Genomic DNA, 25,965 nt, shown 5'->3' on the forward strand with positions numbered 1-25,965 from the left:
GAAAACTTGCATGAATCTGTGATCAAAACCATCTTAACTTTGATGATGGTAAATCAAGTACTACAACATTCTTTTTATCATAGTGCCATCACTTTTGGTCCTTCTTTTACATAGTGTTGCGGGGACAGCCTTCTTTGCAGCGTGTAACCCGGAGGAATGAGCACCCCTACACTTGAAAGCAGCATATCTGACAAGAGAACATGCTTGGCTTCATTAAGCGGGTTTTGAGCATGTGTAACTCCAAGCAACTAGACAATATGCAACATATTCATCCATTTTCACTACTAACAGACACAAAAAACCCACTAACATGCATATGGATAAGTTCAACAAAATGACAGATGATTGTATCCAATTTGAGTGTGTCCCGGAGAATTGATTCTGGAAAAAAGCTCCTAATTATATGTTTGGTTTGTTGTTGGGAACTTCAGAATCAGTTCTCACTTCTCACTTACTAAACTCACTTATGGATGACAATATAGATGTTTTGCAGTCATCTCGGAGCTAGAGAGAGTAACTTATGCATTTGAACATAATCAATTGCGGGTTTTTATAAAACGATTTCTCTATGAATGTATTCAAATGTAAATCACTTCATTCTCAGCTTATTCTAACTCACTTTTACCGTAATCAATTTTAAAAAATTCAATTTTATCTGGACTCAATTATGACAATGCTAATCCAAACACACTGAAAATAAGGATTGAAAGGGGATTCAAACATGTCATTAATTCTTCCAAAATCACTTTACCTCTCACTAAAGTTATTATGAGTAGCTTATTTCAGAATCATTTTTTTAAGATATGGAAACTTAACGGTTTTCAAACATACACTTATTTTAACATGTTTAGACACCTCACCAAAGCTGACATATAAATAAATCTATAGTCCAAAGTGGAAAATCAAAATTGAAAACAATAAAGTAACAAACAAGTGAAGAAACATGCATCCCTTTCTTCTTGTGAGGGTTTGCTAGCTAGCTTATTATAGCTCCACGTAGCTAAAAGATTAAAAAAGTGGTAACAATTCATTGAAGTCTTAAGACTTGGCTCACAATAGTTTAGAGGAGTGGTTGACTTCATGGTATATATTTTTATACACATGTGATGAAACAATGAAGGGGGTCGCTGACTAAACACATAAACTAAATTCTGGCTGGTACTTAACGATCTGAATCTGATACATGTTGTGGCAGTTAGTTATCACACTAAGCAAGAAAAGTGTACCCTATAGGATCTCGCAGCTTTTGCTTTGTCTTGAATATAAAGAAATACAGCAGCATAGCTGGCCATTATGGTGGTGTAGCTGCATTAGCCTACAAAACCAGAAAACAGAATTGCAGCAGAATTGTATGTGTGTGAATTGTGATACCTTATCTTTTCGAAAAGAGTAGAAAGCGCCACAGTTTCTTCCAACTTTAACAACAGTTATTTGAGCTTATTTTATAGCATATACACGTATGCAAGTGAAGAACTTATGAAATTGGCTTATCCTTTGGGCTACTTAAAAATTATTTTAAGCTTATTTTCATAAGTTGTTTAGATTAGCATGTGAATAAAGGCTTATGCTTATCCATAAACTATTTTCAACTTGTTTCAATATGTTTCTCAAATCTTATAAATAAATGCTTAATTAAGTTATTTACCACCTAACAAACCGATAATGTCTATCTTTTAATTCCTTTTCTCTTTAAATTTGGAACCTCATGGCTATGGTACATGTTTGTATATCAGCTTTGTGAGAATCAATTTCAGTGTTTTTTATATGATAATGTTGTGTAATTCAGTTATGAAATCATATAGTTAATTATATTCACTAGATTTTGTACCTTGGTCTCATGACTGTTTTGACAGCTAAAATCAATTGTGAAAGAAGACATCTCAACAATGAAAAATTGATTGAGAATGAAGAATCAATTTTAATGTTTACAAATGGATATCCAAATATTCTTATAGTGCATGCTTGAATATACAACAAAGTTACAATAATGATGCATGTTTAACAAAGTTACAATAAACATGCACATGATGTATGTTTGGACCTCTGTTTTTTCACTTCAGAAGTAATTCCAATTTAAAGCTCCCTCTCTTAACTTATCTTCTGGCCTATCATACATAGGATTGTGTGCCATTATTTTCCAAACATACACAATTGTAACTCTCATACAGTCATACTAGTTGCCGGTGAACAAAAATTGATTGAATAAGAAAAGAAGAGGATAAGAGAAAAGATAAAAGAAAGCAAACTTTCAATGACAAAGCTTTTTACACAATTATTGAAGCCACTTAGCAGAATTGTACACACATGACTCCATCTAAATTTAACATAGACAAGTTGAAGTGGGGTCATTTATCCTATTACCATATCTACTATTCTGCACATTGTGACAAACAATAGCAACTTTAACATATCACATTGCAAACAAGCCCTCATGCAGCCCAACTTTCCCAAAATAATGGCTCCCTAGCTTGGCAGCATGCCAGCATCTCATGTTAAATTCTACATAATACTTAGACATCTAAACAAAATAGACACTATATGAACACTTTTTTTCTTTTCATTTCTCTCTTTTAATCACATTTTTCATGTATTATATTTATTGAATGTTTGCACTATGCATATATCTACCAATTTCATTAAATTTTATCCTAGGTGTGGATAGCAAATCTATCAAATCAAATTCAGATTCACCAATACAATTCTTTTTTCCTCTTAACCTTTTGAGTTACTCAATGGGCGAACCTCATGTTTTTAGTTCACTTAAACTATCTCCTAAAAATAATTTCAGCCAGGCATCAAAATATTATATTAGAGATTCCAAAAGTGTCAAATATGTCAGTTATCTTGAGGGATCACATTATCAACAGGGGTTGCTTCTAGATTAATTCCCACGATTGGCTAGCAAAAGTGAAAGGAGATAAAAAGTTGCCTAGTTTGATAGGTTCCATGTAATTTTCATGTTTTTCTTTTAGTAAGGTCCTGTTTTGAACATCTTTCAATAGTTAAGAATCTTTTTCAGTTATCCATTATTTTCTTGCTTTATATAATAAGAACTTGTAAGCTCATGCCACCAACTGTACAGTATTTTCTCTTTGCTGGATAAGAAAATTAGTGCCAACTAATTAGTTTGATATGTGTCTTGTTAGCATATATAGGAGTGGGATGCATATACTTACAATCCAAATTGCATTATTGGGGGGGGGGGGCAATTTCAAAATAATGGGAGAATTAGAATAACACTAATAATAATAATAAAAAGAAACACTTTCCTAAAACCCTTCTAGAAAAGGTTAGGAAAATAAAGATAATAATGTCATATTTACTTCATAACTCCACAAGAAGTTTTTTTTAACTGTGTTTAGAAACTGTGATAATTCCTTCTAATAAATTACTGTTTTGAGTCTAACTTGCCTACCGCTACATCAACCAATAACTTGTTGCTAAATATTTTGTAAGAGTGTGTATAGATAAATAACTTAATTAAGCGCTTATATTAATAAGTTAATTTGAGAAGTTTATTGAAATAAACTCAAAATAGGTTTTGAATGAGTATAGCGTTCATAAGTTAATTTTAATAACTTATTAATTTATACTCAAAACAACTTATAAGTCATAAACTATTTACTCAATCTCAAATATATGTATATATAAAACAGTTATATTATAAAATAAATTCATTATTATAAGATAAATTCAGAGAACTTTTACAAACATATTTAGCCTTTTATAAGTTTGTCTTTTTAGCTCAGCTACTTCTCTATTTTAAACTGTGATACCATCCTCTTACTTTAAATTTTTCTTGAGAAAAAAATAAAATATCACCACAAGATGTAACCCACCAACACCTTCTAAGGTTGCCTAGTTTTTTCAATTATTCTCTCACAACTGAAAGGTATCTAGCATAGAGTAATAAAGAAGTTCAAGGAGAATTTTTTATTAAAAAATTGAAAAGATTGTTAGGTATATTGTTGAATTATAATTTATAAGAGTATCAAAAGAGAATAAGATAATTAAAGAGGGGGAAAGTGCAGCAGAATATTACATTATTACCAGAAACCGAAAACCAAGAATTTTTGTGATGCTGCAAAATTAAATCATGCTGCCAACAAAGCTGGTCAAATATAAACATATGTAGTATATAACTTGTTGTATAGTATATGTAGAATCATACGCAATTTTATTTAATTCTTGATCTCGTGCAATATAAACATATAATTCTAGAAACAAAAAAGTCAATACCAGCACATTTAGTCACGTCTCTATCATCACTTCATTTACAGATGGCATATTACCAACAATGCCCTAGTTATTTGGGTACTAATACTTTAATAAAACAGAATTCTTCAAAACCGCTTTCAACATACACATTAATAATGATTTTTAATATTTATAAATATTTGTGGCAGTTAAAAACCATTGTATGTCAATGTGTATGTTGAAAGAGTGTTTGACAAATCCATATATTGGCCCATCATTTTCAATAATAAAATACTAAAAATGACAATTCAAATTGTTTGTTTTACATTCAAATTTTGAGCATTTCAAAAAAAAATCAAATTTTGAGAACATGCTTTTTTTTTATTAGTATTTAACAAGGTAATATGTCCATATCATGCTAAGAATGGAAAAGAAGTGAGTAAAAATAATGTTGAAGAAAAACCAAAAAAATAGATGCATCTTGGTCACATAGTTTTCTAACCTGGCATATTTAATTGGTAGTAACCTTTGATGAAGTTAGGTTCCTGGAAACTGCAAAGCAGAGAGAAAAACAAGGAATATGATTTTGGCTTAATTGCAGTTTTGATCCCTGATGTATTGTCATTGTGCGATTTGGGTCCCTTATGTTCTAAACGAGCGATTTTAATCCCCCATCTCCCATTTTGTGAAAATTGGGCCCCTCCGTCAAGTTGACATCCAAAATTAAACGGAAATTGCTGACTCATTACTATTTACACCATCTTAACCTATCTTTGCTAATTACACCACTTTAATAACACATCAGTAAATTCTTTCAAAAAAAAAATAACACATTAGTAAATAAAAATGAAAACAAATAAAACAACTTAATTAAAAAACCAAATTAAAATCAGAATAGAACAAAATATAACTTAAAAAAAGTCCAAATCAATTCATCTTCTTCCTTGGTTTAAAAAAAAAAAAAAAACTTCTTCCCCAACGTTCTGCATTCTGCATCCCTTCACCATAGCCATAGCCACAACCACCAAGCTCTACCATACACAGTCAACGCCAAACCACCACCACTTTCTTGTCAACCCACTGTCTTCTTCTCCCTCATATCTGAACCTGCTCCTCTCCATAACAAAACCCACATCCACAAAATCCACATTAACTATTTCTGATGAGGAAAAGAAAAATAGAACTCAAGAGAGAGAGAACCGAATATCATGGAAGGGAAGGGAAGATTGGAGATGATGACGAAGAGGATTGGCAAGGCGGCTCCTCCTGGTGCTCGCGGCGGTTTCCGCGACAGCGATTGAGGCGGCAAGGAGCGGCGGCGCAGTGGAGATGGAGCGGCGGTTTCCCTGGCGCAGCGGCATCAACGAAGGAAGCTTCACAACAGTCGGACTTGACATAGACCTTCGATGGGGAGATCGGGGAGGACGACGATTGTTGCAGCGTTTGTAGTGATTGTGACCGCGGTGGAGCTCAGGGGCTGGGCAACAGAGGACGACGACAAGGTTCAGGGAGAGTTTCCGGCTATGTCTGCAAGGAATTTCTATGTTTCTGGAATTTTACCTTTTCCCCTCTTTCTGGGTTCCCTGCAGAGATTTTTATTGATGTTGTTCACTTGTTCTTGATGAAGTTGTTGATCTGTTAAAGAAAATAACTTGAAGATTCAATTTTTGTTTGTTTCTGGAATTGATGTTAATTTGAAACCCTTTATGGGTTGTTTTACTTTGAAGCAGGGAGAAAATGGTTGATTCATCCCGTTTTCTAGATAATTTGGGTTTGATTCAATATATGTGGGCTTTAATTTACTGTGTAAGATTTGATTTCAAATTCATGGTATTGGATGAAGAGGGAAGAAGAAGAAGGGAGGCGAGGTGGTGCTGTGTAAAGGGTTGAAGAAGATAAAAAGTTAAAAAAAAATAATAAATTAAAAGAAAAAAGAAATATTTTTAAAGGAAAAGAAAATTATGTGACATGTCATCCTAGTGGCGTGCAACGTCAGGGCCACGTCAGTTAAAGAGGCCACATCAACAACTTCCGTTTAATTTTGGAAGGCAACTTAACGTAGGGGCCCAATTTTCACAAATTGGAAGATGAGGGATTAAATTCGCTCGTTTTGAACATAAGGGACCCAAATCGCACAATGACAATACATCAGGGATCAAAAATGCATTTAAGCCTATGATTTTCTTTTAAGCCCTCTAATCTTGATGTTGGGAGATGGTTTATGATAAATTATCATGTTGTTGATTAATTGTGATTAATTTAAGATAACACACACAAACAGAGAACATGTCAATTGTCAAGTTAGTGGTGAAAAGAGTTAACCTTAAGTTGTATAACAGTTAATTAGAGTTGTGTGATGATGATGTTTGATTAGTGTATGAAGATGAGATTTCAGGTTAGTTTTGACACTTTAACTGCTAGTAGCTATGAGTGTAGCATATTAATTAATCATGGAATCCAACGTTGGGTGATGAAATTAATTGATTGAGGACAAGAGTTTGCAAATAAATAGCACCAACTGACACATTTTTATGCCAATGCCGTCTTGTTGAGGCTCCTTAAACCCAACAACACCTAATGACCCTTAGACCCTTACTAAGGAGGTCATGTAAAAACTATGGAGAAAACATAAATACAATAGTATATGTACATTTTATCTAGTTGTATCATGTAAATTAAAAACTATGGAAAAAGTATATGTACGTTTTATTTTGTTGTCGAATGAAAAACTCAGTTACTCATTATCTTAATATTTTATTTATAATGTGATAATTTTCCTCAACTCTTTTTTTTAGCCCATGTGTCATGTTGTAACTAGTGGCGAAGGAAGGGAGTACACAGCTGCCATGACCCCCTTACTTTTTTTCAATTTTATTTTCTCATATGTGATGTTTATGCATTTGAGTAGTAAAAAATCATTGTAGGCATGTCATATTTTTTTTATCATGCCCTCCAGTTTGATCTTTGGCCCCTAGAATTAAATTTTTTTCCACCGCCACTAGTTGTAATTGGACACTAACAACATGTATGAAACTTTTTGAATTTTTTTTTTTGAAATTTATGAAAGTGAATCTATGCTTTATGTAAAAACTATTTCAGAAACATTCCCACATTTCAGTTCAATATATTCAACCAGTCATATTTTTTCAAACAACTTTCATAAAAAGATAAATTTTGAACTAAGTGACACTATCCTTATTCAATTTGTAATGGATAGTGGAACTGTGTTTTTTTTTTCCTTTTCTAGATGTATGTTGGTTTGGACCATAATAAAGAAAAATCAGTGTGTCATTAATTTGCTGATAGAGGCAACATCGAGATTTATTGCTTGGTGTTATAGGCCATAGTCGTAGAGAATGAATGGGCCCTTCACTTGTGGAAGCATTTCATTCATTATTAGAAGAATATAAGCATTGTGGTTATAATAGCATTGCCATTAAAGGAGCCTGGCCCAATTCTCATATGCACTTATATATTAGACAAGTCAAAGAAAAGCCTCTGACCCAAAGAAAATAAAAAAGAAAAAATCCAAAAAAAAAAGACTTGCAAGTCTTAAACATCTCGGGTGATAAAGATATGAACATGCTTGGTAATAAATGAGGTTGTTTAGACAATGCAACCCCTAAATTCCAAACCCCACACCCTCCTCCTCCGTAAACAATTTTTTCAGTGTGGAAAATGCACAAGAGACAAAAAAAAAAAAAAAAAAGATAGCAAGAAGCACCACAAATATACTTTATTAATGTTGTGAATAAAGCGTAAGCAAGTAGAGAAAGGAGAAGAGAACAATGAGAGATAGAGAAATAGTCTGATGAGGATCATCTATTAGGTGCATACTCCCTTGTATTTATAATATTAGGTTTGGAGTGTTGAACAAGTATACATGTGAGTCTGGCTCATGGACTCTTAACTCCGATGAGCATCCAAATATTCATAACACTCCCCCTTGGATGACCATCCCTTAAGAATGGAAATTAGATTTTCCACCCCATCCATTAGAATTGTCACCCCACTAAAATACTTCGGAAGATTAAGTTTTGGAGTGCTCCGGAAGATAAACTTCCGAAGTCCTTTAAAAATGAAGGTGTCAAATTTAAGTGCGTAGTAAATAAACCAATTGATACGATCCGGAAGTTTAACTTCTGGAGCACTCCAGAACTTAATCTTCCGGAGTATTTTAGTGGGGTGGCAATTCTAATGGATGGGGTGGGAAATTTAATTCCCCTTAAGAATGTGTCTCATTAAAACTTTACTAGGAAAAATTCAGTGGGATAAAAACCTAGTGAAGGAAAAGAGTACACCATTCTATATACTTAATTGCTCTCATATTTTAACTTTGCTGTTGTGAATGCTGAATTTTTTTTTACATTACGATTTTGAAGAATTTAACTTTCAATCTAGGAGATCAAGCAAACTCTTTTAACTAGTACAACTGATACTCACCGAGTACCTGATTGACTGGTTTAATTTAATTATATAGAATGAGTGGTGCCTTCTATTTTCACAAGGTGATTTAATTGGTTTAAAAAGAATTTATATTGAGTTCAAAAAAAATTTATATTAATTTCTTGTTTCGTGTCATTTATATGGCTTGGCGATGTGAGTTGTTAGGGAGTGAGGTGTCAATGGTGGTAGTGAGGGTCGAAGAGGTGAAACTCCTATCAAGTATGGCGTTCTTAGAGGTTGATTGTGAAAATAAGAGGGATGAATATTTCAGTAACTTAACTTCATCATTTAAGATTCTCAAGATAAACTTCTTCAATTTTCTCGATGTATGATACTAAGTCACTTAAAAAGTGGCCCATCGTAGTTGCCCAAAATGATGTGTGTTATATGTCAATTTTGAGTTTGCTTTCTTTAGCTTCTTTCGTACAAATATGATCAAGCAAATAATTACACATCATGAGATCAAATCAATTTATTGTTCATTAAGCACAACATTTTTTTGCTTCATGGATGTATAAACCTAAGAAAAACAGCCTACACCACTATAGATATTGGGAAAGAAATCTCTATGCAATCATTGAAAATAAAACAAATCTGAGGAGACTCCCTAAGTAAATGAAAACCAATAGTCCAATGGGAAAGTTATGAGCCAAGTTGGCTAGACATTTGGGAATCATGATCGGACTTTTGCCATCATTCATTGTTCGTAGACCTCGAAATTGAGACTTACGATATTCCCTTGATTTACGCCTAGGATTACCCTTCATGAACATCCCCAACCAGCTCTTCCAGCCTCACCCGTTTGAGAGGCTTTTGGAACACCTTAAGACAGCTCCCAATTTTGTGCACGTGACACACTTTTGAGAGACTTTTTACCTTTACCACACCCGGATCAAATATAATAATCTCAATATAGGATACCTCTTGAGAGATCTTTAGGAGCGTCAGACTAAGAATAAAAAAAAAATTCATATATGAAAAATCATATCGTCGCTAAAGAAATTAAAATTCTTAAAGGCGATCGTGACCCGCTACCCTTTAAATACACTCATGAGTGTAGCTAAGAATTGAACGTTTAACCTAGTAATTCAAACAACCACCGCATCCGACAGTGCCTACCGTGTGTCAGTTTGAAACTGACACACGGTGCTTCAGTTTTACTATATGAGTGATAAGACAAAAATATCCTCATTTTCTCAAATTTTTCCATCTTTCTCCTTCCACCATCACCATCCTATCACAACCATCTGAGTTTCTCAATCACCAGGTGCCAACACATTCCAGATGAATTCAGTTTCCTTCCAGATGCCAATCAAAGAAGCATTAATAGTCATGGCACTTGTCCTAAACATAAGCATCCTAACAACCAGAAAGAATGAAATCAAACTGAGCAAATGAATCGTTCAAATGATACAATAGAAACTACTTAAATATTTGGCAATCATACTAAGCAGCCACTCGTTGAAGACCAAACCAGCAACCCTGGAGCATACCATCATCGACAATACAGTCCTTCTGCCGCCATGATCGTCAATTATCTCTTTGGCCTTCTTATAAGACGCAATTGAATCTCGTTGCAGTGCCATCTTCAACCATGTCGAAGGACCAGTGATGACTTCTGCGATTGCGCCAAATGTTGTGTGTTTCCCCACCCATCTCAGTTCCTCAGGTGACTCTCTGTCTTCGTCGTCCTTGCTGCGTCGCGGCCACCGTCCCATATCAGTTTCCGGCGGCGCGTGCGACTTCTAGGACGACCCCTTTGTGTGCTGGAGATCTAGATCCTGCGCGTGGTTCTGATGCGAATTGCGAAGGCTCCACGACACCGATGTGGCTCTCTATGGCCATCGTCGTCGGCGGGGTGCATGTGATGAGCACAGATATAAGGAAGGAAACTCAGAGGAGAAAGAACCAGATCTGATGAGAGAAACCCAGATCTGATGAGAGAAAACTCAGATCTGGGTTTAATTCTTCTCTTTTTAAATTTATCTGATGATGATAATTGCAGATTTGATTTGGTATTCTGGACTTACTTGATTGGAATTGAGAAATTCAAAGTGGTGAGGAGTGCGGCTGGGCTGAATGGTGGTCAGGGAGAAAGGATCTGGTGGTGGTTAGGGAGGTACAATGTTTTTGGTGAATCCTTAGTGATGATGCTGGTAGGCCGAGGGAGATTGACGGTGGCAAGCGGCGGCGAAGGGTTCTACAAGGAGAGTGCGGCGGTTTTGCAAGTGGAGAAAGGGAGAGAGTAGAGCAGGGGTATACTTGTCATTGTCTTTTTTTTAAACATTGAATCTGAAACACTTAATATTTTAGTATTATATCCAAGGATGGAAGTTGAACTGGAGCACCGTGGAGTAGATGAAACCCATCTTCTTGCTTCCAATTTCTTTGTTTTCCAACTTATAACATTTAATTCAACATGCAATGATGCAAATCTCTTTTGGGTCTCTACCATTTTTCTTTTTTTGATTAATGATCTGTACCATTTTTCAATAACATGTTAAATTTGGAAAATGCCAGAACGCGCTTTTGCATTGGGATGCTTTCTTTGCAGGGGTAAAGAGAAACAGAGAAAGTAGTCCTTAAAAATTTACTACCAAAGTCAAAGGTGAGTCTTACCGAGGTAAGATAATCATAGTATACTTGCTTTTGCATCTGGTGATGATGTCTTGAAAAGTCTGTCTTTAGAAGTAGTAGAAGCTTTTTTTATATAAAAAATTGTTTTTTTATCTCTTTTTGTTCAATCATCTCATGATAAACACCGCAACCCTCACCTACCATTGTTTCTTACTTACTTACTCTTCTTCTTCTACCACTTCATTCTGCTTCTGCTTGTTTTTTCTCTTAGTTTTTTTCTTTTTCACACTGCATTTTGCTGTATTCTAGTTCATTGTTCAGATTCATAGCTTCTTCTACTCAAAAGCATTCATTTTTAGTGAAAAATCCAGCTGAAATTTACTGGGGTTTGGTTGTTCCATGTGAGTTTTCTCTTCTACTGGACTTGGTCTTCATTGTTGTTTCTGCTGTTTCAGAACATGCTCAAATGTGCTTCATTGTTCAACTATAATGCTTATGAAGTAAGAGGTGAGTAAGAATGCATCATTTTATTTTTATTTTTTCTGCTGCCTTTTTTAGGGTCATGAACTTATGATTGTGTTGCAAGAGTTGAAAATATTAGATTTTTTTGTTTGATGATGATTGCTAATTATGTACTAGGTGAGGAACTTAGTTATTGTTAGTTGAACCAGTCAACACTCTTTTCAAATTTTTTGTTCCTTTTTTAATTCAGATTTGTAATTGTAGAAAAGAAGAAGTGATATTGTGGCTGTATTGTTGAAATTTTGGCCTTTATATGTGAAGTGCATTGCATTATAGAATTCTTGTGCATTGCATGTTTGGATCAACTTAGAGAAGTTACTCACATAATCCTCTCCCCATAATTGATTCTGGCTTCAGAATCAATTTTAGAAGCTTCATCCTTCGTATAATAATGTATGTTTGTGTTGTTGATTCTTGGATTAGGAGCTACAAGGAAAGGAATGCAGGCTATCTTGCTGATGCTGTTGTTGTTGGTGGCAATTGCATTCGGCAATTCAGATATTGATGCACTCCTTGAACTCAAGAAGAGTTTTCAGGATGACCCTTTGGGTTTAGTTTTCAATTCTTGGGATTCCAAGTCTTTAGAATCTGATGGGTGTCCTCAGAACTGGTTTGGGATAATGTGTACTGAAGGCAACATCGTCTCAATCGCTCTAGATAATGCTGGTTTGGTTGGGGAGTTCAATTTCCTTGCTATCAGTGGCCTCACAATGCTTCACAACTTGTCAATTGTGAACAACCAGTTCACAGGAAGTGACTTACAAATTGGTCCGATAAAATCACTTGAGTTTCTTGATTTGTCCCTCAACAAGTTCAACGGGTCGTTACTCTCTAACTTTGTTGAACTGAATAACTTAGTGTATCTGAATCTTTCTTCAAATGAATTTAGTGGCACTCTTCCTATTGGGCTTCACAAACTTGAGAAGTTGAAATACTTAGATTTGCACAATAATAACTTTTCTGGGGATATCATGCATCTCTTTTCTCAGATGGGTAGTGTGCTACATGTGGACATAAGCAGCAACATGTTTTCAGGTACACCGGATTTGGGACTTGGAGATGACTCCTATGTATCATCAATTCAATATTTGAACATTAGCCACAATTCATTGACTGGTGAGCTATTTGCTCATGATGGCATGCCATACCTTGACAATTTAGAAGTCTTTGATGCTAGTAATAATGAGCTAGTGGGTAACATACCTTCCTTCACCTTTGTGGTATCTCTAAGGATTCTTCGACTCGCATGCAACCAGTTGACAGGGTCATTGCCAGAAACTTTGCTGAAGGAAAGTTCAATGATGTTGTCTGAACTGGATCTTAGTCAAAACAAACTTGAAGGTACCTTATTTCTGTGTATAATGTGTGAATTGTAATCATATTTTTTTCTTCAAATTTCATTTTACATTTAGGGGCCTACCACTATATCTAGACTCTGGATGCATTTGTCTGTCTTTTGGTTACATAAATTGATACCTTATTGTGCTACTTTAGTTATTTTATAGACCCTTAGATGATTTTCTTCTGGGGAATGAATAAGATACTTGTCACTTAAATTTCTTTAGAGATGGACTGTTATACAGATTTTGAAAGATATTACTATGGTCATTAAGCTGAAATGGAAGTCTATACTTGATTAGCGTAGATTGAGTAAGAATAAAGAGCATTTCATAAATTTCTTACTTGTATAAAATATTGGAGTACTTTAATTACATAAAAACATAATTTCTCGAATTTAAAGTTCGTGTATTATTGTTCAGCATATTGTTGGAAAAATCATATTTCATACATAACTCTGTCACATGGCTGTCAAGCTCGCGAGTTAACGTACGATTCAGCCTAAGGAAATTGAGTTGAATCGCTCTCAAACTCGGGTAGATGAAATGGGGAAATGACTAAGACAGGATTTCATAAAATCACATATGACATGGGTTCAAAATAAGAATAATTCAATGAGTTTCTGCATACCCTTCTCTTTATAATATGAGCTTTCTTTGCAGGTCCCATTGGAAGCATTACCTCAGTAACTCTCAGGAAGCTTAATTTATCTTCAAACATATTGTCAGGTCCCTTACCTCTTAAGGTAGGCCACTGTGCCATCATAGATTTGAGCAATAACATGCTCTCAGGTAACTTGTCAAGGATTCAGTATTGGGGTAACTATGTGGAAGTTATTCAGCTAAGTACAAACTCACTCACAGGAATGCTGCCAAATGAAACTTCCCAATTTTTAAGGTTAACTGCACTTAGGGTATCCAATAACTCATTGGAGGGATTTCTCCCACCAGTCTTAGGAACATATCCAGAACTGAAAGAGATTGACCTCAGCTTCAACCAGCTTTCTGGGTTCCTCCTACCAATTTTTTTCAACTCAACCAAATTGGTTAGTCTCAACCTCTCGAACAATAAGTTTTCTGGACCAATCCCTATGCAGTTTCAGATTTCCACTGTAAATTCTAGTCTGGTGTTTCTTGATCTTTCACATAACAACTTGAGTGGGCTTCTTCCTCGAAACATGAGCAAGCTTCACAATTTGGCATATCTATATCTCTGTAGCAATGAATTGGAAGGTGCTATTCCTGATGATCTCCCAGATGAATTGAGAGCACTCAATGTGTCTTTGAATAATCTTTCTGGTGTTGTACCAGACAACTTAATGCAGTTCCCAGAATCAGCATTTCATCCAGGAAACACTATGCTAACATTTCCACATTCGCCATTATCGCCAAAAGATTCTTCCAACATAGGCTTGAGGGAACACGGTTTGCCTAAGAAGTCCGCAACTAGGAGAGCCTTGATTCCATGTTTGGTTACTGCTGCTTTTGTGATGGCTATTGTGGGTATAATGGTTTATTATAGGGTTCATCACAAAAAAGAAAGGACATCTAGGCAAAATGCAGCAAGTGGCATCATCCAAGAGAGTACTACTTCCACATCAAAGAGTCCTAACAGAAATTTTGAATCGTTACCGCCTTCTGATGTTACCCGGAACATTGATCCAATCGTAAAGAAGCCACAAGATCTTGATCATTCTGAATTAGCTAAGAATGAGGAAGGAATGTCCTCTCCTATGTCTATTTTGTCAGCTTCAAATCCTTCATCTTCTAAAAGCCATCTTCAAGTTGAGAATCCTGGTTCCCTCAAAGTATCTTCTCCGGATAAACTGGTTGGGGACTTGCATCTGTTTGATGGATCCTTGGGGCTAACTGCAGAAGAACTTTCACGTGCTCCGGCGGAAGTTATTGGCAGGAGTTGTCATGGAACACTCTACAAAGCTACACTTGAATCTGGTCATGCATTGGCTGTGAAATGGTTAAGAGAAGGAATAACTAAAGGGAAAAAGGAGTTGGCAAGGGAAATAAAAAAACTGGGGACTATCAAGCATCCAAACTTGGTGTCTATTCAGGGTTACTACCTGGGGCCAAAGGAGCATGAGAGGCTGATTATATCAAATTACATGAATGCACATTCTTTGAACATTTATCTCCATGGTAAGATTATGGCTTCTTGCTATTTTTGAAACAAAAAATATAGGCATGTTATTTTTAAATAATACTTCTGCTATTCTTGGAATACATGAAGCTCTTTCAGGATGGTGGATATTTATAAAAATTTCAAGTTTGCTATGTAACTTGGAGTATGCATGAGTGGATGGACTAAACTTTGCATGCCAAAGATGAAGATCTATTAGAATTTGTGTTCACTATATTTACTGGCTGGAGTCACTGGACCGTTGTTTTGAAAAAAAATATAAAACTTATTTTTCTTTTCAAGAGTCATTTTGTTCCTAGATGCTAACAGTTAGGTCTCTTGACAACCAATGAATAAATCATGTAAAAATCCTTGAAGATTTTTTGCAGAACTTTAATGAGCTGAACTTCAAGGCCTTATTGACTTGTAGATTGGATATTTCAATTGGGATTAGGATTTAGGATCATTTAATATCAAACCACAGTGTCATGTGAAACTTAGTGTCTATATTTCTCTGCATAAAAATATTCAAAGAGTTGCACCATGTGAAGTATCCATATCAGAGGATCTTGATCCTTTTCAACTGCATGGTGCCAGCTTTGTTTAACAGTTTCAATATTTTTCTGCAGAAGCAGATAAGAGAAATCTCCATCCTTTGTCTCTTGATGAAAGGCTCAGGGTAGCTGTAGAGGTGGCCCGGTGCCTTCTTTATTTACACAATGAGAAAGCCATACCTCATGGCAACCTCAAATCCACAAACATTCTACTAGAGACTCCAAACAGAAATGTCCTGCTCACTGACTACAGCTTGCACAGAATCCTCACCGCTGCAGGCACTGCTGAGCAAGTTCTAAATGCCGGCGCACTCGGTTACCGACCGCCTGAGTTTGCGAGATCAAGCAAACCATGCCCTTCATTAACAAGTGATGTCTATGCATTTGGTGTTGTCTTGTTAGAGCTCTTGACAGGAAGAAGCTCTGGAGAAATAGTTTCTGGCATTCCTGGGGTGGTTGAGGTCACTGACTGGGTGAGATTCTTGGCCGAACAAGGCCGCGCTAGCCAGTGCCTTGAGAGGTCCCTTGTGGACAAGAACAGTGGAGAAGGACCACCTAGAATTCTTGATGACATGCTAAAGGTGGCACTAAAATGCATCCTTCCAGCATCTGAGAGGCCTGACATGAAAACAGTCTTCGAAGATCTTTCAGCAATAAGGTAGAGTTTTTCACCATAGCCTAACCACTAACACCATTGTCTATTAGCATGTTTGGTCCACTTCTAATCCTGGAAGTATCATTTCTTTTGCCATAAAAGCTATTGATATTTAATGAAATTCTTTATCAAAGGAAATTCATTCTTTTTAAACCTTGAATGGGAAGATTGTATATTGTTGAATTTACATCATAGATTCATCTAGTTATTGATATTGTCAGAAGTCACCCCACTATTCTTTATGTGTGCCAAAATACTTCCCTCACTAATGGATTGTTTTGCAGTCTGTGGTGGTCTAAACTATTTGAGGCATTTGTCATCTATGTAATCAATGTGAAATAATTCTATAATCTAAATCAATTGCATTTGACTCAACTCTATCATTGATTCTAACTTACTTGAATAGTTCTAGTTCTGGAGAGAAACTTCTTTAAGTAGTTTCTGGATTTCATAATTGATTTTGAGGAAAGAGAATTAGCCGATTCAAACATGACAGATGCTTTGAAGAGAATCTTCTTTACCTTGTGAAGTATTTAAAACTGTGCTGAATTAAATATTGGTGTTTTAACTTTTTACTTGCAAGTTTATCTTTAATATTGAAGGTGTATACATGAGACTCGGGATATGTTACGTGTTTGAAGAGGTACATTCATTTTTGTCTTTATAAAAGTTATTTCGATAATCGATAACCGTGAGATTAATCATCGTTTCACGATCAACGCACTAAGTAGTCGAGACTGATCGAATAGTTTTTTTCCATTCATAAGAACCAAACAACGGTAAACACACTAAATCTATAATTTTAACGATTAATGTAAATTGATTAGTCCATATTAACCAAACAACGGTGTTACTTATTATGGAAAGAGACGGAAAAATGGAACGCAACACTGAAACAGTAGAATGACATGTGGCATTTTGTTGGTCTCTTCTTTAAAACTATTTCTAAGAATAAGGTATTGATCTTAACTAAATTGACAAGCAGTTTACAGTTACGATGACTTTTTAATGAAATTCTTTATTTCAGAAATTAAAATGATTAACTAGCTATTACATTTTGAAGGATCAAAATGACATTTTATTATAAAAGCAAAATGCATACTTCAAATAAAATATTTCATTGTATTGTTCACTACTGATTTTTTTTTTCTAAAAATAAGTTTCACTATTGAACAATACAATGAAAGTTGAATCCTAGCTCTATCTCATGGACAGAAAGTGATGGCATAGTTAGGTCTCCCAGAACATGTGAAGGTGCTAGATTTATCATCATAAGCATAGCTATAAGCTTGAGGGCACTGTCCCTTGAAGACTTTTGAGTAGTTACTTGGTGGGCAACTCTGAGGATTACCAAAACTCCCTGTGCAACAATAATCTGGCCTATTGAAAGCCAAACATGCACTCTTGCAAGCAATGACACTCCCATCAGAGCCTTTAACAGCCAATTCTGGAGGACACACTGAATTCACATTGACAGAGCAACTAGTGGAACTGCATCCGCCGCTGCCGCCTTGTGGGGTCAATGAAAGCGGCAAATTGAAGCCATCAACAAGGCTCACATCATAGAAATCTTGGCCCCCATCTGAAGCTAGAGTGAGTTCCACTAGTGATGTTGGGGGAACTGCACCTGCACCATTGCATGTGATTTGGCCAGAGGCACAATCTCCTGTTCCACATGTAAATTGTCCTGATGAAGAGGTAGAACATTGAGACCTTCCCCATAATCTACCTGAGATGACGAAACCAGAAAAATTGAGTAAAAGGAACAAAAATTTAACACCATCAATAAAATTAACAATAATTAATTGAAAAATGTAAGTCAATTTGTTTCCATTTGAAAAATGTAGTATAAAATTTTTAAAATAGTATTTTATCAAATAATTTTTTTTTCTTTCAGGGGCGACAATCTTATTTGTAATGCATATGATTTCGTCCCTACGGGCGTACCTGACCATCCATCAGGAGCATCCAAGGAAGAAGAACCCTGGGGAGCAAGTTCAAAGCCGGTTGATGATAGTTGTGGTTTGCCTGCACCTGTTAAGGTTCCTGGCCAGACAGTGAAGGGACAATTGTTTGTGAATGTGAATGTGGCTGAGTGAACCCCTGCAACAACATGCATGCATATATAATATTATGCAACTTTTGTTAGTTGAGAATAAATTAAACAAATCTTTGTTATATACCAATTGTATATATATTCAAGAATGATAGAAAGAGAGGGGGAAAAATGACAATATGCATACCTAAGGCACAAAGGCTCAAAAGAATGAGAGACAACAAAGCTTGGATTTCCATGGATGATTTTTTTTTTCTTTCTAATATTGAGATTCTAGTGTTCTTCGTAATGAAACCAATGGTGAAGAAGGTGTTATATATATACTACATTGAGGAGGCATCGCAGTACTTGGTCTTATCTAGTACTTGATCTTGTCAATCATTTTTCATATCTTGATAAAAAAGTATGTTGAAGGGTATCAATATATTGGTTTTACGATTTCTATGATTTTATTGTTGCACCTTTTTAGATTTCTTTCTCAATTTCAACATTTTATTACCTTTGATGTTAGTTGAAAATATCTTAGTGATTATTACTTTCCTTTTTCGGTATCATTTCCTTGATTTTGTGGATTTTTTAAAATAGTCAATAATATAAAGGCTATGGCTTTAACAATTTTAAGAATTAATTTATTCATATATAAAGAAAGATTAAAAAGAGGCTTTAACCCTCATTTTTTATAGACAAATGTTAGTTGTTACTAAATTAGTACAAATTATTATTTCTCAGGGTTCGAACCCTAACCCTTCACCTTCAGTTACCCTTAACTCAAACATGTGAGTTACTCATGTCCCGGACTTTAGCCCTCCATGTAATAAAAAAAGATTTAAATTACGACATGCCTTAATCTTGTAATTAAAATCATAAGATTATAAGATTAATTTTAATTAAAATCATATCACTTGTAAGACATTTAATGTGTAGTGAGGATTCGATTTGGGAGTGCTCTTGAGTCTTGAGTCTTGAGTCTTGAAGCAAGGAGAGTGATACAGATGGGCCAAAGTGAAACGTCCAAGCCCAAACGCACATCTAAGAAACCAACTTGGCTGACACACATTGTTTAATGGTTGGATTTTCACTATCCATTGACAAAAAAAAAGGGTTGGATTTAAGTTAGGAATATTTTCTGATGAAATAAATTGTTGTTGTCAATTCCATTTCATAATCATTTCAAACAAAATATTCCATTTCACAATTAATTCTCACCATTTTCCTTTTTTTTCTTGATTTCTCTTTTATTTGCTCTCCTGCGAGTTTTGCTTGGCACAGTTTCATTCCACCAAATTAGTGCTTTAATTCTTCAAAAAAAAAAAAATAGTGCTTTCATTATGTCTTCTCCACCCCCTGCAAATCAGCCCTTGCTGGAAGCCATCAAAAACAAACTTACTTCCTTGATACACTATATCAAGATACAAGAAATGAAGTCATCAGCCACGGTGGCGCGACGCTAAATCAATTGCAGCGTTAATTGTTGTCTTGTTAGCGTTGATTTTTAGCCGATGCTATTTTTTGTTTTTGTTTGTGTTTATATTTTTGTGAAAGTTTGTAAAAATGTTACAAAATATCTTAAACTAAAATCATTCATGTCCGATCTCAAAATTGTAATCAAAGGACTTGATATTAAGACTTCTACCCAGGGGCGGACCCACATCAAAGCCTGAAAAAAAAAATTCCTACTTACTCCTACCGATCCAATTCTCAACCCCATTTAAAGTAGCGATTTCCTAAAATGTCATATGCTTCAATATTCAATGAATTCTAAAACTCAAGTATGTTTTTAATGTACCGAGATTTAGAACTCGGTATATTAAAATGTACAATTGCTTATGTGTTCTTATTCTTGGTACAATTTTTGGTGATTTACACTCAACTTAAGTTCTCAGCACTTTATTAGACTAGTACTTGTTTTTCAAAAGTAGGGCACTACACATTAGCATTTTAAAACTCGTTAACTCTTCATGCTACATTTTCGAAAACTCAATAGTTCATCTTTCTACACTTTTTACGTACTTGATTTTTTAGAACCTGTGTTTTATTTTTCCCAACCTTTTATGGGGGCGTTTGGTAGAAGGTTGGGAAATACATTCTCGGGAATAATATTCCTGGGAGTTTGATTGTTAGGAATATCATTCATGGGTAAGGCTTAAGGTGTGTTTGGTTAGGATTTAGGATCTAGGATTCTCGGGAATATTTTTAAATTTTATTTAGTTTAAAAATTCAAAAAAGATTAAAAAAATATGATGGAATTTGTGAGTAGTGAGAAGTTACATTCACTTTCTCATGGGAATGCAAGATTCTCAACCAATTTCAAGGGAATCCAATGACGGAAGTTATGGAAGTTATGTCATTCTCGGGAATGTTTTATGTCCGGGCATCCAATTTCCAACCTTATAACAAACACGGAAATATGATTCCCTACGTCCACATTCCCGGGAATGTGTTGGATTTTTTGAAAAAATGACAATGTATATAAACATACTTGGTTTCAGAACTCAAAACTAAACATATATACAAAAAAAATTCAAAAATCCGGTAGATGAGTTTTAAAAATACTAAATTTTTAAAAACCCGGTAAATACAGGTGAGGGGGTGAGAATGTAAAAGAGGAAGGCCAATGGTTTTGGAATTAAAAAAAGTGAAAAATTGGAGTGTAGGGGGTGGGAATATCAACTCCCCAACAACAATGGCAAACAAACAATTGACCCACTTCAAACACCAGCTAGCGTCGCCTCCACCCATTAATATGAATTTGCAAAGTTAATGATGATGACTATTGTGAAATTACAAAGTTGGAAGTAATTTTTTTTTTAAATTGAAAACTAAAACAAGATTTGTAAAACTGAAAAAAAAGTAGTTTTAGTTTTTTAAAATTTTAAAACATAAAACTAGAAACCACATCAAGCGGGACATAATTCATGTATTTGGTTAGCTCAACGCAAATGAAAAAACATGATCTTCAACTACCGACCGAGAAGTAAAATTTTGTCACATTAAATTTAAATTTAACGTGAATTCCATTGTGTTTAATAGAAATCCAAACATGACTTAATGGTTATTTATGATTAAAATTCGAGTAAGTTACATTTGTGCTATTCAGGTGACCTGGGATTGTTTCCTCCCAGCAGAAAAAAGAAAATATAATATAGCATTACAGGCTTCCGTGCCAATCCAAAAGAAACAAGCAAAACCGTGTATGGCAAAGCGCCAACCAAGTAGCTGACAAATTAATCAACTCTAAACTAATAAGCAATCACCAATCGTGTGTGTGCTTACAAAAAAAAATCAAAAAGAAGAAGAAATCCAAATGTTAAATTAAACCCTAAATATTCCTTGACCAATTCACTTCGTTTCTTTGCTCCCATGTTTTTTCGACATTAGCCAGCCTTGTGTGATCCTACATTGATCTGTACCCAATATTTTCCTTTTTATTTATTAGTAGCAGTCCACTATAAAAATAAAAATAAAACTACTTAGCGTGAACCGAAATCGACGCTAAGGACGCTAAAACTAACATTAGCATTAATGTCAGGACTCACGATAAGAGATCCAAAACTAACTATAGTATTGGGCACGTGACAAATATTTCATTTTAGAATTTATACCGCTAACTCTAAGCCGATGCAATACACTTACAACAAACGTTTAATTTATTTCATATTATTATAGGATTAGGAGCTGTCTTGGAACAAACAAGTATTCTCTCCATCCACAATCTAAAACATTTCATGATCTCACTCTGACCAACTCTCTATAAATAAATACATTGCTCACTCCTTTTCCTCTTCTTCTTCTCATACCCTAAAGACTCTTTCTGATGCAGTAAAGGACTCCCTCAAACTTCTCTCTCTTTGCTCCTCATTCTTGTAAGTTTAATGCATTTCAATTTTTCTTTGATCTTTTTCTATGATTATTCTTACCAATTTCAATAAAATGCCATCAAACCAATTAATACCTCAGCTGGTTTCAATTCAAGTAACCAATAAGGAAATCAATAAAACACCATCACATATAATACCCCTAAGAAGGAAAGTATTACAAAAAATAGTTGATAATTTTTGCATGAAAATATTTGATTGTGAAAATTCTTTTATTTCTTCTCATGATTGCAGATTTCTTTCTCTCTATGCACATTATATATTCTCCTTCTTGTCATATAGTTTCATTCCAAATATACCAAGATCATATCATAAACAAAATAGAAATATTTTTGGAGTATATCAATTAATGCAATTCCATTATTACATTCTACGCGGAAACTATGTGCTTCTTATTCCACCCAACAATGCTTCGATCTTCACTGCTTTGCATTTCAATTTCAATTTCAATTTCAGTTTCATTTGCATTTGAATTTGCAGGTAGCACCTTGACTCGTCACTGACTCACTCAATGGCAGACCGAGTTCACCCTCGCGACTCACCACCCGATTCCGCCGAGTTCGCTCAACCGGGGCAATCTCAGGTGACACCCGTCGCTCCGCCGCCGTCGGAGAAGCCCGCTCCGCCTTTAGAAACCTACGTCATCCAGCTCCCTAAGGACCAAGTCTACCGCACCCCACCGCCGGAGAACGCCCGCCGCTACGACCAGTACACTCGCCGCAACAACCGCCGCTGCCGATTCTGCTGCTGCTTCTGCTGGCTCCTCGGACTAATCTTCATCCTCGCCGTGCTCATCGGCATCGCCGCCGGCATCCTCTACCTCGTGTACCGTCCAGAAGCACCAAGCTACTCCATCGAACGCATCGCCATCAAAGGCGTCAACATCTCGTCGCCGTCGTCCACGGCGGCGGCAATGTCGCCGGAGTTCGACGTCACTGTCAAAGCGGACAACCCTAACGACAAGATCGGGATCCGTTACGAGAAGGATAGCTCCGCCGAGATCTTCTTTAACGGCGCGAGGTTATGTAACGGCGTTTTGCCGGCGTTTTATCAGCCGTCAAATAACGTGACGGTGTTTATGACGGCGTTAAAGGGGAAAGAGGTTGAACTGAGGAGTGAGGATGGAAGAGCGTTGTGGGAAGCGTTGACCAAACGGAAGGTTCCGTTGACCGTTAAGTTGAGGGCCCCGGTGAGAATTAAAGTGGGGTCCGTTAAGACGTGGAAGATTACTGTTAAGGTGAACTGTGATGTAACGGTGAATAAGTTAACGGTGCAGGCCAAGATTGGTTCTAGGCATTGTGATTATGGTGTTGATCTTTGGTGATGGAAATTTGAATGATGACTGATGAGGGTGGTTGGCATTGTGAGATTGATTATACATTGTTTCCTGTTTACTATTATATATGTCATGGTGATATTTGCAGAGATTATACAAGATTTTGTATACATTATTACAATATTGCAAGGTTGCACATTACTTGATACACCATTAAAGTTAGGATTTGATTTTGCTTGAGTTATTTGGTGTGTGTTTGAATTGATGTTGTTACAGTTGATTTTAGTAAAATTGGTTATAATATAGGTGATTTGAAAGTACAAATATTTATGTTCATGGAAATAGTGATTTTGTAGGTAATATTGTAAATTTTAATTGTGGGTTGGGTGTGGGAAGTCTAGGGATCAATCCCTCGATTATACAATTTATCTTTCCGATGTAAAAAAAAAAACACAGAAGTTTCTCTCTCAAACTCGTAAAATAATTGATTTTGTGATTGAAATCAATTATATGAGATATCTTCAAAATATTTATGTCGTCACAAATTTTTTTGAGTTAATTATTAAATTAGTCTGTGTGTGCATGGGTTGGAGATGGCTTGGCAACTAGGTCATCGTCAGGTTGTGTGCTATTCTGACTCATTGTTGGCGGTTACTCTGATTCAGGAACCTCCTTCTCACTTTCATGAGTTTGCTGTTTTGATCAACAACATTTGTGATTTACTGAGGAAGGATTGGGTTGTGCGGATTGAGCATGTTCTTCGTGAAGGGAATGCTTGTGCTGATTTCTTAGCTAAAGCGGGAGTTAACCAAGATTTAGGTTTCCTCCACCTCCAGGATCCCCTCCCTGGCATGGAGCACTTGATTTTGGCTGATTCTTTAGGGATGGTGACAGTTAGACAGTAGGGGTCTTCTTTCTATTGTTTCTTTTCTCTTTTGTCCTCTTTGTTGTTAAGCATAAAAAAAAATGGTCTCTGCGTTTGTCATTCAGTTTAATTTTCATTCCAAATTAAAAAGAGTTATACTTTTTGTCCCTACGTTTAGTGAAATGTTAGTTTTAGTCCTCCTCGAAGGCAAAGTTCCGGTGATCTTACCTAGTAGCAGGTCAGATTTGGCATGGCATACCCACATGTAATTTTAAATAAAAGTTTTCATACGTATAACTAATAATTAGTGAAAGAAAATTTTATGAGATCACCACCACCCACTATCACCATCAACAACATCACTACCGTTGTCGTTACCATCCCATTGCCACCACAACCGCCACCTTCCACTACTGTCACTACTCACTAGGGATGTACAAGACCCGACCCTACCCGCCAACCCGTCCCGGCCCAAGCCTATAGGGCCAAGTTGACCCTACCCGATCATTAAAAGATACCGGGTTTGGGTTGATCATTGAGTTATCCGGCTTCGAGTCGGGCCAGGTTCGGGTTGACACTCGGGTCACCCGATCCGTCCCACATATATATTTTATAAAATTTTAATTTGTTATAATGATCAAAATGTGATAGATGGTGCTCAAATTTATCTTACCATGTGGATGAGATGAAAATGTTTAACATCTATCTTAAAAATTAAGTAAACGTTGGTCAAAAGATGGACACTTTCGTGATCTAACAAAAGAAAATCATGCATGTGCATTATGCACATGTGAGACAAGTGAAAAGTGATCAAACAAAATGAGTGACACGTGCATATAGATCAAACAAAATGTAAACCTCTCAAGTGCAATAGATTATGCAAGAATTTGATAATTTCAAGTTCTTTCTTCTAAAAAATAGTTCTAACTTATAACTCTTTTAGTATGTTATTATCTTTAAATTTTATAATTAGTATCAAATAGTCTTAGATTTATTGTCCCTCGGGCCAACCCGGTCCCGTCCTACATAGACCCGTCCTAAATTGGACCCGCATATTGTCGGATTGCTTCGGGTCTAGGAAGGAATTCCCCTTCTTTTTCTTTGGCCAGAAATGGGGGAGACGGGAACTATACCAATCCTCAATCACCAACTGAAAAGAGAAACTAAACTTGAGATGAGAAAAAAAGAAGAAGTAAATCGATCAGTAAGACATGAAGCTAGGAGCTAGCTACTTTTCTCTTAGATTGGAGACTGAGGGGATTACTATGAAGAGGTCAGCTGCTTATCCTCTAAAAACGAGAGCTCCAGGGGATAGAAGATAAAGATGATAGGCTAAGACAGAAGGAGTTCAAGTTAGATCCGCTAAGATCGAGTTTAGATTCCTAATTCAAGTAAGGGTAAGGTTCAAAAAAAAAGGTTCAAAGAAAGGGTGGGCCATTGACTATGCTATTGAACGCGTTGTCGGAAGGAT

General features: G+C 35.8%; 4 protein-coding genes across 6 annotated transcripts; 3 read left to right on the forward strand and 1 right to left on the reverse strand.

Annotated features, from left to right (window-relative positions):
• The first annotated feature begins 9,949 nt into the window (after positions 1 to 9,949).
• LOC130733373 (probable inactive receptor kinase At5g10020) lies at positions 9,950 to 16,659 on the forward strand. 3 transcript variants are annotated; one of them, XM_057585528.1, is made up of 5 exons: positions 9,950 to 11,266; positions 11,676 to 11,727; positions 12,166 to 13,083; positions 13,743 to 15,233; positions 15,843 to 16,659. In XM_057585528.1, exons 2-5 carry the CDS (start codon positions 11,679 to 11,681, stop codon positions 16,427 to 16,429), a joined length of 3,045 nt encoding a protein of 1,014 aa, XP_057441511.1. In that variant the 5' UTR covers positions 9,950 to 11,266; positions 11,676 to 11,678; the 3' UTR covers positions 16,430 to 16,659. The 3 variants fall into 3 exon arrangements, with proteins under 3 accessions (XP_057441511.1, XP_057441510.1, XP_057441513.1); XM_057585527.1 differs by having other exon boundaries at positions 9,950 to 11,251; XM_057585530.1 differs by lacking the exon at positions 9,950 to 11,266 and having other exon boundaries at positions 11,303 to 11,727; positions 15,849 to 16,659.
• Positions 16,660 to 17,439: 780 nt separating this feature from the next.
• On the reverse strand, positions 17,440 to 18,845 carry LOC130733375 (thaumatin-like protein 1). Its single transcript, XM_057585532.1, has 3 exons — positions 18,666 to 18,845; positions 18,370 to 18,525; positions 17,440 to 18,151 (listed from the first exon to the last, which is right to left on the reverse strand). The coding sequence occupies exons 1-3, from the start codon at positions 18,715 to 18,717 to the stop codon at positions 17,628 to 17,630; spliced, it is 732 nt and encodes a 243-aa protein (XP_057441515.1). The 5' UTR covers positions 18,718 to 18,845; the 3' UTR covers positions 17,440 to 17,627.
• Positions 18,846 to 22,218: 3,373 nt separating this feature from the next.
• On the forward strand, positions 22,219 to 23,804 carry LOC130733374 (NDR1/HIN1-like protein 13). Its single transcript, XM_057585531.1, has 2 exons — positions 22,219 to 22,341; positions 22,834 to 23,804. The coding sequence occupies exon 2, from the start codon at positions 22,865 to 22,867 to the stop codon at positions 23,675 to 23,677; it is 813 nt and encodes a 270-aa protein (XP_057441514.1). The 5' UTR covers positions 22,219 to 22,341; positions 22,834 to 22,864; the 3' UTR covers positions 23,678 to 23,804.
• A 418-nt stretch (positions 23,805 to 24,222) lies between these two features.
• Positions 24,223 to 24,534, forward strand: LOC130714518 (uncharacterized). Its single transcript, XM_057564444.1, has one exon. The coding sequence runs from the start codon at positions 24,223 to 24,225 to the stop codon at positions 24,532 to 24,534; it is 312 nt and encodes a 103-aa protein (XP_057420427.1).
• The last annotated feature ends 1,431 nt before the right edge of the window (positions 24,535 to 25,965 follow it).

The sequence above is a fragment of the Lotus japonicus genome, chromosome 1 (assembly GCF_012489685.1).
Source record: "Lotus japonicus ecotype B-129 chromosome 1, LjGifu_v1.2".
NCBI lineage: Eukaryota > Viridiplantae > Streptophyta > Magnoliopsida > Fabales > Fabaceae > Lotus > Lotus japonicus.

Excerpts from the sequence above, each read along its gene's own strand:
- LOC130733373 (XM_057585528.1), top strand. The coding sequence starts at position 11,679 with ATGCTCAAATGTGCTTCATTGTTCAACTATAATGCTTATGAAGTAAGA. Across the intron at positions 11,728-12,165 it reads TAATGCTTATGAAGTAAGAG|GAGCTACAAGGAAAGGAATG; the intron begins GTGAGTAAGAAT and ends TTCTTGGATTAG. Across the intron at positions 15,234-15,842 it reads TTTGAACATTTATCTCCATG|AAGCAGATAAGAGAAATCTC; the intron begins GTAAGATTATGG and ends ATTTTTCTGCAG.
- LOC130733375 (XM_057585532.1), bottom strand. The coding sequence starts at position 18,717 with ATGGAAATCCAAGCTTTGTTGTCTCTCATTCTTTTGAGCCTTTGTGCC. Across the intron at positions 18,526-18,665 it reads TTTGAGCCTTTGTGCCTTAG|GGGTTCACTCAGCCACATTC; the intron begins GTATGCATATTG and ends ATGTTGTTGCAG. Across the intron at positions 18,152-18,369 it reads TGCTCCTGATGGATGGTCAG|GTAGATTATGGGGAAGGTCT; the intron begins GTACGCCCGTAG and ends TCGTCATCTCAG.
- LOC130733374 (XM_057585531.1), top strand. The coding sequence starts at position 22,865 with ATGGCAGACCGAGTTCACCCTCGCGACTCACCACCCGATTCCGCCGAG.
- LOC130714518 (XM_057564444.1), top strand. The coding sequence starts at position 24,223 with ATGGCTTGGCAACTAGGTCATCGTCAGGTTGTGTGCTATTCTGACTCA.